A 12,216-nucleotide genomic window follows, 5' to 3' on the forward strand; every position below is an offset into this window, starting at 1 on the left:
GAAAGTGACTGAATGCGATGCCAAATATTTGCATCACATTGAATCTATTGAAGCAATTATTGGTGCAATAATGTACCAGATACCCTCTGATCAACACCTGAAAGTAGCCTGTGACATAAAAGGAGAAAAGGCAACTACAGCTCCCATGGTGCATTTCAGAGAGAATCATCCGATGAGCAGTTTAACCAGTTTGCATTTAGAGGCGGATTCACTCAGTGGAACTGTGGTTCTTGTTTGGTTCGTGAATTCATAGCTGGAGTGTCGTTCATTCCTCTGACCTTGTCTCCATGGCAACAGTGGAACCAAACTCAGAAAAGCTGATTCCTGAAAAACAAAATAAAAAAATGTCAGAGTAATGTTCCTGACGTGCACGTTTTATTGCTTGTATTTGTGTATTCAGTAACAAAGAGAGGAAATTGGTCGTTCATATCAAAGGCTTGTTGTTGAAATTTTATGTGAGTTCTTTAATATTTTAGTATTTCCATCATTTTTCTTATAAGAAACAGTTTGTTTGGGGTTTTTTTACACTAAAAAGGTTAAAATAAAAGTTTTTGAGGTGAGCGGGGTATATAATGAAATGTAATGTAATAAATAAATAAAATAATACATTTAATAAAAAAAAATAAAAAAGTAATGTACAGTAATGTAATATAATAGGATAGAATAGAATGAAATAGAATAGAATATGTCTGTTATTATGAGATAATAATAAAAAATGATAAATGCTGATGTTGTCATGGTGATCCAGATACGAACCCACAGCATGTTGTCAGATATCTTCCATAAAAACAAATAAAATAAAAAGTGCAATCGCACAGTGGCCCCATGTCCTGTCGGTCTAGAAGGCTTTTAAAAATGATATAAGATCTGTGATGATGGATCAATAAATCTATCGACAGGCTCACATTAACAGCAGTAAAATCATAACTCATGTGTGTATGTTTATCAGATGTAGGTTAATGGGGCTGCAGCCATTTACTGTATGATGACATTGGAGACAATCAGTCAGACTAATAGACGACAATCAACTGTTCATAAAACTCCCCCCTTTGTGCTGTTAAAAAAATAAAACCTGCAGAAAATCTGATGTTTAAAATTATTTCAAATGAAAAATGTACATTTATTGTTATTTAAGTGGAATGCAGTTCATATAAATTATTTGAATTCTTAAATATTTTAAGAGCTTTTCTTTCTTTTATTATAAATAAATAAATATCTAAAAAAATACTATTTTTAAAAGAAATTGATTGTGTTTTTACAATTAATTTCTAAATTTATGCATTTATTTATATTGATTTTCCAATGTGACCTTGATTTTTTTAAATAAAATGTTCCATTTTATAATAAATGGGCTATTTCCAATATTTTATTCATATAAATAAATGTATTAGAAATAAAATATAAATATAAATAATATAATGGATATTAATATTATTATGCATCTAATTATTTATTTAGATTGTTTATTGATATCATATTTGATGTCTATTCAAAATTTATAATACATAATTTTCAACCTATATATATATATATTATTAATTATTTCAAATACTATTCTCTAAATATGAATTTAATGTTGCATTATAAATGACTAGAAATTTCAAACACTCTGTATTTGTCTGGATTCATGCGTCTTGCTGCAACATCAATGACATCATCAATGGCGGCGGTTTTGGGGGAATACCAGTAGTCCCCGTGTCTTCACTCCTATCTGATCTTTACAGCGTACTACCCTTCCATCACTGCGTCTTTACAACGCTACTGTTTATTCACAATCAATGTGGCCAATTCAGGGGTGTATTAGGGGCAGTAAGTATATTGTAAATGAAAGTTTATGGTAAAATGGCCCATAAACATGCGGCTGTATAAGCCTGGACAAGCTGCTGATTCTCCGGGTGTTTATGGACGCCGGCGAGAGGTGAGAGTTATTTGCTTACTTTATTTTCTTTTCCTTTTATTTGCTCCAATTATTGGATGTTTACAGAGATGATGCTGTAAACATCTCCGAGTGCTTTAGCATAGCAGAGGCATTTAAAGCGACGTCACACAAAAGACCTGAACAAGAACGCTGTCTGTCGTAAATATATTACATAAAGGTGTAACTTCAGCGACTGCCTGAGTCCTGAGGGTTTTGAGTGTTGTGGCGTTGTTAAGGCAATGTGGTGTCAACCATTTTGTATTGTATGGATGAACGGTCTCCTGAAATGGCCGCCGCCCCCGTCCTGACGTCGTCAGCGTTTGGAGTCTCCTCTCGGTTATTCCCAGGAAGATCTGATTGATCAGAAAAACTGACAAAGATGCTGGAATGACAACCTCATAAAAAGTATGATGATACTGAGATTTACCTAAATATTAAGAGATACCTTAACTTTAAGAGCTACTTAAATATTAAGAGCTACCTTAACTTTAAGAGCTACTTAAATATTAAGAGCTACCTTGACTTTAAGAGCTACCTTGATATTAAGAGTTACCTAAATATTAAGAGCTACCTAAATATTAAGAGCTACCTTAACATTAAGAGCTACCTAAACGCTCAATTGTTTTGTGAATTTTCTGTCGTTGAATCTGGCTGTTTATTGGCTGCCAGCTGAAGATTCGTCCTCCGTGATAAGATTCCACATTAACACGGACGCCACCAGAGCCACCAGTAATAACACCAGTAATAACACCAGTAATAACAGGAGTCTAGTCCTTTCTTTACCAGAAAACTGATGACGGTGGAGAACAGGATTCACTGCAGCGCTCAGACCAGCTCATAAACCTGGTAGACACCTCCGTATCTCCACGTCCAACACTGCCGGCAGATCCTCCTCCACCGCTGGCCACGCCTCCACAGCAAACATTTCTACGTCTCTGTGGTGAAACCATTTTTACTGCAGCCACCCTCAATAAACTTTATGGCGGTGAAGAGGCCAAGATGGAGCAGCTCTGCTCTCATTACGCTCTGTTTACCCAAAAAATGAGCCGTTGCTACTCAGGATGTGGATCCACCGATTAGCCTTAACACCTGGTTTCAATCTGAGTCCATCAGAAGAATTGAAGCAGAGACTACATATAGTACAAACCTGTTGAAGCAGACCAATCAGCACAAACACAGACAGTTCTGCATCAGGATACCGATTAAACCAAATCTGTTTTGCCAAATCATTTAAAATGTTTCGTAGTATAAAAACACTTTTATTGCACTGAGTAACGAGTAAAATATTTACCTGTACTTTTATTCTCTATTGCTGAATGAAGGGAACTGTTCCATGCTAAATGCACAAAGAAGTAAGGCAAAGAGGAAATACTGGGTTGGGCTGACTTCATTCAGAGCCTGAACTGAGACTCACTTTGCTTAAGGTTAACGTACAAGATGGCGTTTTGTACTCGGCACCGAGGTGCTTTCAGTTCACGTCATGGTTTCATCTTATTTTATGATTTTTGGCAGAGTTCCATTTGTTCTTATTTGTAGGGATTGCAGTTTATCAACAGTGAAACAAAATGGGAGTGTCTACTATCTGTTGAGGATTATGCAACTCTAAGAGATTATGGTGAGAGGTTACATTTTATCTTACGCGGCATCATGGGGTAAACAGCAGATACACGCCAATACTTCTTTTCTTTATATTTTACTACCTTATCTCTGCTCCTCAGTTTCCACATTGCTGTCAATGTTCACAAAGATGTTACTGACAGTGAACTAACGTTTGGCGTAACATAAAGGAAAACTAAAACATATCAGCTTTACTGTGAATCATGAAGAACCAACATTATGTGTGGTGTCCCCCAAGGCTCAAACCTTGGACTTGTTTGAGTTGATATTTAGCTAAATTTTTCCAGCACGTAGGAAAGTCCTTAGTAAAAAGGTATCTCAGTCTACGGGGAAAGTTCTAATCACTGCTAACTGTTGCTACCTCAACTGAAATTAGCTAGCTAACTCAGTTCGCTACTAGCTAGTAGTAGTGTTTTGGGCTCAGAGGCTGTACTGGTTCTGATCTAACGATCGTTACTGGGATTCTCCCAGTCCAGGTAAAGACAGCTTATTATTGCTAGCTGTATGGCAGAGGAGTGTACAACATTAAGAAGCTAATGTATATGCTAAACGAGATTCGTGATGAGTTCATCACTTCCTTACATTTTTTTTATATAGAAGGTGGTTTCAAAATCCCCCCCAAAAAATGTATTAACAGAAAGAGTTCTGATTGCATTGAATATGTCACTTTATCTATTGTTTAAATAGTTACGAGTTTGAAATAACATCTGCTTCAGGCCTCAAGTTCAAATTGGTGAATCCACTTCTATCAGTCGGACTATTGGTGGAGGCAGAATGGGCCCAGAAGGGCAAAGGTCTGAGTGAGGACACACACACACACACACACACACACACACCTCCACGCATCACACGCCGTGGCAGATAGCAGGATCCTGTGCTCTGTTTGCCCGTGTTCCTCTTCGCCCTTTGGACGCCGCGCCTCAACCACTGCATCAAACAGCAAATACGTTTCTGTAGGTGTGGGTTTGTGTGTGAGCGCCTTCATGAATGTGTGCTCGTCGTGTGTCCGAATAAACACACGGACTAATTAAGTTCAATTAATGTGAGTCTAATCAGAAGCCTCCTGCAGTTATTCAAGTTTTTATCACGGTGACATAAAAGTAATGCATTTTACATGAGTGGTTCTGATAATAAGTCAGTCAAGGGTTTTTTTTTTATTCACAGAAATTTGACCTTCGGGTTGAATTTATGCACAAAAATTTAATTGATTAAAATATGGATACATTTTATTTGAGTTTATAATAGAACTGTTTGATTGCACATTAAGCAAGAATGAATTATCATTAAATTAATGTATATATTAGAATTTTATTATTATTGTCAAGCGACTTGAACTTAAAATAATAATTACGATTTTCACATCTGGCTTTACAGATCTTAGAAATTACAACAAATAAAAAATAAAAACATATTTTTGTCATTTTAACAAATGATTCCATATTTTAATTCTGTGTATCCTTAGTTTTGCATCTGGTTACATTTTATTTACAATCATGTTGTAAATATAATATAATATTGATGCTTCTCTTCCTGGATTCTTCCCATTAAAAAAAACATGTGAGACTAATAAAGTTAAAATTCTCCTGCTCATTTATTCAATTGTCAAATTAACAATTCAATTCAGAACATGACCGTTTGCAGGTTCGACATAAAATCTCAAGTTTTATTTAACTCAACCAGGTTTTTTTACATTTCAACAACTGTGAACAAAAGTCCCATTTCAAAGCTGAAGCATCTTAAAATGTTTTATACATCTGAAAATATATATGTGAGGAAGTCTGATGGGTGAAATTGGAATAATCGTGAAGCACAAAAGAGAACAAACCAGTGGATCCAGTCTGGAGTTTCAGGTGCTTCCCAGTACTGTAATTCACAGCTGATGCTATTTTAACTCATTATATTGGTGTATTTACAGAATAGCTAGCCTAGCTTCGTTTCAGATCATTTTCTCAGCACAATTAAGGCACAACAATAAATACAAAGCAGAAAAGCATTTTGAACACAGGAGGAAATTACTGCAAACAGATTTACCTGAAACACTTTACTTATAATTAATGTTTGTCAGTTTGTTTGATGTGCTCTAGATTAATCCACCAATCCCAACCAGCATCAGCACTAAAAAGCACTTTTTTTCCCTTACAGGTTCATGCATTAAAAAATATAGAAAATAATGGACACATCATTTTTACTTTTGACACCTAAAGCCGAGTTGAAGGTTGTGAATTATTCTCCCAGGACACATTTCACAGGTAAATTCTTGCTGCAGCAGATATTTTTTTCTTTTCCACGGGTTTTCAGCCAGTGACCTGGTTCTGGACAGTTCCTAGGGTGGGGGAGATTTTTAGAGCACCCCCCCTGGATCAGGAAGTCAAAATCTAAGAATGTCTCCTATAGACACCAACAATGTTTGTGGTTTTGGATAAATATAGTAACTGTGATGTTATTTATCCTGTTTGTTCCTGGTCACATGTTTGGAACAGATCACACACATAAACATGGATTCTGCTACCATCACAAGATTTTATTTTCTGCTATAAGCTGAGAAACATTTCTATGATCTGGAAAATGGATTCACCCTGAACATCTCTCATTTTAAGTAGCTTTAAGGAACATTTTTCAAACTGTTTGACAGTAAATATTCTGTATAATCTCCTACGATGTTTCACCTAGTTGAATATTCAACTGAAGGCATGTTATGATGCTGCATCATTCCATCAAATGGAATTATTCAACATGACATCTACATAATTTTAGTATCTTTGAAAAATCCTGTTAGAATTTCAAACATGTTGCTTTCATGTTTTAAGACAGTCTGGGTCAATGTGGATCCGACAGAAGCTGAATTAAAGTTCAGGAGGTGGAAAAAAAAGATTATCCCGAGCGCTCAGGAGCGCTTCCTGGCAGCATCCCAGCAAGCGAACATCTAATCACAGGAACGATTGGTCTGATGGTCTGATGGTAGGCGGGACGATGTGGCTGGTGACCTCACCATTCAACTTTTCTCAAACTATTAGCAAGCATTAGCTCCAAGAGGGTGGGTGGGGTGTAAAAAGTTTTCTTAGTTTGTATGAGATCATTGCGAGTCGACATCCCGACATCAGCGTCCAGTAAAACACTTCTCTTCCTCTCCCTCTTCTCCTCCTCCTCCTCCTCCTCCTCAGTACTCCTCCTTGATGCTCAACGACAGGGACGATGGCGATGCCAGCCCATTACTCCCGCTGCTGCTTGTCACCATGGCAACGCTGCTCCCGCCGCTACCGTGGAGGACGCTTCCTGCTCCTATGCTGGTGGGAGGGGTGGGCGTGGTCGTGGAGGAGGCGGGCTGCTGGAGCTTCTTCTTGTTGATTTTGCGCTCTTTGGCCCGGCGGTTCTGGAACCAGATCTTCACCTGGAGGAAGAGGAGGCGTTTTCAGACCAACTAGATTCAGTGAATGTCGACTTCTTTTAGCACAACCACTTTAGCATCAGACTTTAGCCTGTTTTAAGCTAACTTCTCCCCCCCACTTAATGCTTTTTAGAGGAGCTGCAAGTCACTGTCAATGCTACATGCTAATACCAGTAGAGTTCATAATGATCCATCCAACTGACGATGCCAAATATTCATGTAATACATGTTTTTGTGACCTAGATGAACATCAGCATCAACGGTTTAAACCTCTAAATCATTCAGTCAGGGCTGATCCAGGTGCTCCGTGTTGGTGTACCTGTCTCTCCGATAGGCTGAGTGTTGTGGCGAGCTCCGCCTTCCTCCTGATGGTGATGTATTTGCTGTAGTGGAACTCTTTCTCCAGCTCCAGCCGCTGGTGGTCGGTGTAAACCACCCGGTATTTATCTTTCGTCCTCGTTTTTCCATCTGTAAGACACAGAAATATCAACTGAAAGCTTGATCTGTGAGGTTCCAGGAATCTTTTCCTGGCTTTCTAGCAAAATTCCCGACGGCCTCGGCGATCCGTTAGTTTACTCTGTGATCCTGTTCATCGTTTATTTGGTTCCTTAAATGATTTCAGAAGCATCTTAGTGAAACGCCTCCCTTGCAAGCCACCACACTATTTCAAAACCAACAAGTTAAAGCCAGAATACAGATTTTGTCCAGCCTGGATGCAGTGAGACAGAAAAAACAAGACGATTAAAACCTTTCTTTAAATCACTTAGCAAAGCTTCAGCTTCGACCCAGACAGGTTGGTTAATTAAAAGGCCTTCAGCACTCTTTAACACGCTCCGATTCAATATTAACACTGAACACACACCCGTTAAATCAGGGACGTCTCCCTTCTTTAAACACACTCTGTCCTCCAGCCCGTCACTGGAGGGTGGGGGGGTAGGAGGGGGGTCAAACTCAAACATTTTAATTTGGAGAGAACATCTGTGAGAACCGTCCAGTTTCTGCTCCGCCGCTCAGGATTTATAAACCAACAGTTTGATTCTCCACCAGCGAATAAAGAGATGAAAGAGGAGAGAGGAGGCGCAGATGAAGGAGTGTAAACCGCAGAAGTGTTCACACACACACACACACACACACACACAGTTAACATACACACTTAAAGATGACTTCAAGTTTGTAGCTCACTCTACTTTAGGTTTCTGAGCTAGGAAAAGCTAAGCTTAGTTAAGCTAACAACAGCTGATCAAGCTCCTTCTGTTTCATCCAATGATCTTTTAAAACAGTGAATACTGAACATCTGTACTGTTGTACTTGTACTGCAGGAGTGTTAATAGCAGCAGTAAAGACAGCATGGTGTAGATCAGACCTGGGCATTGTACGGCCCCAGGGCCACATACGGCCCTTCGGTTGACTCTGACCGGCCTGTGGAAGGTTAATAGGAAATTACAAAATAAACACATTTTCTGTTTTTACCTCATGCATGGACTAAAACTGCATTCAGTGACAGTTCAGTATGATGTATCTGTGATGTCTTTAGGATGCTAAGAACCTTCGCACAACTTTCCAACAGTATATTAAACTCAAAATGTGTTTTAGAGTGAATGTGACTGAAAATGTTCACTAATATGAGTCACAAATGGGAAAAACGTTCACATTTATTTTACCATCGTTATGAAAAATGTAACTGAATAAATGAAATTTTTTGTAAGGCAACCTAATTTTTTCATTGCTTAATTATAACATATACTCTTACAAGCTTGTCAAAACAATGTTATCCAAAGAGATTCAATTTAGGTGAATTGATTACTCCAAATTGTCCATAGTGTATGAAGGTGTTGTCTTTCGCTGTGCAGGCAAGTGTCCGGGGTGTAGCCCCGCCTCTCGCCCATAGCGAGCTGGGATAGGCTCCAGCAACTCCTGTGACCCGCAAAGTGGAACAGCGGAAGAAAATGAACCAATGACTGAAAATCCTGATCTACAAAGATATTAATAATTGACAGAATGAATCCTTTCAGCTGGTAAACTTCCTGCTTTACTTCCCGTTACTTGAAAGTTTCTTTGACTGACATTTTCCAAGAAGTCAACCAGATCTTCCTGAAAGTCTTCTGACTTGGCGTCAAACAAACGAGTCAAAGTTCAGATTCTCAAGGTAACAAAAGATAAAATGCTGCACCAGATGTAAAATCATCTTGAAATGTTGCTTTCAAATTGCTTAAATAATTCCTAAATCACAAAATGTTATTAGATTACTGAAGACAACAGGTGAAGTCTGATCATCGTGGTGAAATAGATTTTTGGGGGGATTTTCAGCTGTGAATTCATCTGTTCTCCTGCATGGGTTCTCATTTAAACTGGATTGTGTTTATCTGTCAGCATTTGCTTCCTGCCCAGTGATTTTTTTTTCTCGCCTCTCATTTTTTTAAATCAACTATTTTATTTTATTTTTAAGCCGGCTCAAATCTGAAAGCAGCTGTTTAAATCTGTCTAAAATTTCTCAGTTCATTATTTAAATCAGCTCCGTATCAGACAGGGTGCATGCTAATGCTGTTAGCATAGAGGCTAACATTTTATCTGAAAGAAGAGCATTAATACAAAACAAAAAAAAAGTCAAATCAATTCAAGGCCTTTGGACTTTTTGACATTTAGAATTGCATGTCATATGATGTCATCTGTGTGTTTATGTTCAAAGTGTTGTTTGTTTGATAAAACAAGTCCCAATCATGCTTCAGTTGTTTGTGATTATGCTTGTTTTGCTGCAGTTAAATGCATTAAAAACTACTTTCCATCAGCCAGAGATGAGAACTTTAATTTGCTCTTTTAAACACATTTACTTTTATTAAAATTGTCTGCAGGACTTTTTTTTTCTTTCTCTTTTTTTACTTGAGGTGCTTCTTCTGTCCCTGCTGCACCTTGTGACACAGACCCACGTTAAAATCAGACGGGTCCCACTTCACACTTCAAAGTGGGAACCGTCTTGTAAACTCCGCCCGGAGACAACTCGGAGGACAAAAGCCGACCTGAGCCGCCCCCAAATCACATCCAGCGGGCGCGTTTACATCACAAAGGCTTCAATCCGGCTTCACGTGTTTGATCCGAGACAGGAAGACGCGGTGGGAATATTTCCCCGAGAGTATCGGCTGTACTTTACTTTATATTTCTTTCGGTTGGAGATGCAGATCATTCGGAGCAGCGACAGGGATGGGAAATAAACGAAATTATTTACAGAGGCTGAACTAAAAATAAAATAAAATGTAATGATGGGAGAATAAGAAAAATGAAAAATAAATTCAGCAATAAATTCAAAGAAATATGTGAGAGAGTGAAAGTGGAAAAACGAAATGTTCGGCTGAAATAGAAAATATCAAATACATGTCACGATATTTACAAGATTCAATCGATTATTATTATTATTGTTATTATTATTACATTATTGAAACAACAATAGTCCATAAATATAATTTAATATTTATTTTCTTTCTTCGCTTGTTCACGTTTAAACAAACAAACAATATTAAGAGTCGAAATTAATTTGACAGAATTAATCTAAAATAAGAATTTATCCATCTTTCATAAAAATAATATTAAAGCTGCGCTGTGTAGTTCCATTTTCTTTCCACCGCTTTATCTGTAACCGGAACATATTAACCGGATTCATTCGTTAACTGGTCTCGTCTTACTGGGGTTACTGGGCGGCGCCGAGCTGCGTCGGATCCACTCGTACGGGTTCCTCCTCTGCGGGGATCCGGGGGACAGCTGCCCCGCTGAGGAGTTCAAGGACGGGGGCAGCAGCACGGGGGGCTGCCCGGTGAACTCTGCAGGGCTGAATCCCAGGGCGGGGCCCACCACTCCGGGGATGGGGGGCGCTGCGGAGGGGCCGCCGGCCGCGGCCGCCGCCGCCGCCGCGGCGTAGTGATGGGACGACCAGTCGTCCCGCGGGGGCGGCGGCGGCGGGGGGTACGCCGAGCTCCAGCCACCCGCGCCCGGCCCGGCCTGCTGAGGCGGGTGCAGCTCGTTGTTGAGGCCGTGGTGGTGGTGGTGGTGGTAGCCGAAGTCGGAGTACTGCGGGGGGGCCGCGACCGCAAAGTTCTGCGGGCTGAGGCTGAGGCCCGGGTGGCGGGACACCGGGTTCTGGTGCGGGTACATGGCGGGGTCCTTGTCCAGCTGCAGGTAGCTGACGTACATCTTTCCAGGTGAGGGGACACCCTCAGCATAGTGCGGATCCAGCCTGCCTCTCGCACCTGATCTACAGGTAAAGTGAGCTTCACCGTGCGCTCTCTCTCTCTCTCTCACACACACACACCTCCACCTGTTCTGTCGTTCTGTGCGGTCTGTCCATCAGCTGCCCGTTAAAAACTGCGGCAGTCACATGGCCACTTTTATTGCTCTTATCTCGCTTCCTCCCCCATCTCTCTCTCTCTCTCGCTCTCACTCTCCCTCTCTCTCTCACTCATCCTCTCTCTGCCTCCCAGCTCCTCTCCATCCTCTTCATCCTCACAGGTGTCACTAGAACAAGTTTCCAAAACGCTTCAACCCTCAGTTCAAATAGGACAGTCGACTCTGCAGCAGGGCGGCAGGTTACTCCCTTTGACCCCTCGTAAGTCGCCCCCCCCCCCACCCCCACCCCACAATTAGCATGACTGACGGCACTTCAGCATTTCAAAGGCCGCCATCAAAGAACATGGCCAACCCGACAAATGACGGCAGGTCATTCATTCATTCATTCCCTCAAAACGTTCCTGCATGAATCGAACATAATAATAAAATCATTTATGTTGTTATTAATGTTAAACAGGAACGAAATAACCTTCATCCCTTCATTCACTGTAAAAACAGTTTATCAGTCAGATCTAAACTCTCCAGCCCAACAAGCTTTATGAATATTTTATGCTTCAGAAAATAGGTTTAAATTGTTGAATTAATAACATCAGAGTCAGGTCTGGCTTTTTGAATCGACTTCACTCATTTTACTGATTCTGTCACATAATTGTCAGAAAAATTCAAAAGTCAAAAATTAAAATCCAGTTTTTTAAAATACATGCATGTTAAATGTGTTATTATTATTTATTTATAAAACTGACTGATGAGAAAATAATGCAATTAAAATTATGGCCTGATCAAAGTAGTTTATTTTAACAAAAGTAAAAACATTAATACTGTATTTTAAAAACGAAATAAAAAAAATCCTTGTTTTCTGCTGAGATTTTGTTTTTCTATATTTTAATTAACACCTAAAATGATGTTGAACGATTATCAATTTAAAACACACTCACACACACACTCACACACACACTCACACACA

At 39.6% G+C, this 12,216-nt stretch overlaps 1 protein-coding gene across 1 annotated transcript; it reads right to left on the reverse strand.

The window, feature by feature from the left end:
* Positions 1 to 6,692: 6,692 nt before the first annotated feature.
* cdx1b (caudal type homeobox 1 b) lies at positions 6,693 to 11,099 on the reverse strand. Its single transcript, XM_068744985.1, has 3 exons — positions 10,595 to 11,099; positions 7,240 to 7,388; positions 6,693 to 6,923 (listed from the first exon to the last, which is right to left on the reverse strand). Exons 1-3 carry the CDS (start codon positions 11,097 to 11,099, stop codon positions 6,693 to 6,695), a joined length of 885 nt encoding a protein of 294 aa, XP_068601086.1.
* Between the last annotated feature and the right edge of the window lie 1,117 nt (positions 11,100 to 12,216).

This window comes from Brachionichthys hirsutus, chromosome 10 (assembly GCF_040956055.1).
Source record: "Brachionichthys hirsutus isolate HB-005 chromosome 10, CSIRO-AGI_Bhir_v1, whole genome shotgun sequence".
NCBI classification, from domain to species: Eukaryota; Metazoa; Chordata; class Actinopteri; order Lophiiformes; family Brachionichthyidae; genus Brachionichthys; species Brachionichthys hirsutus.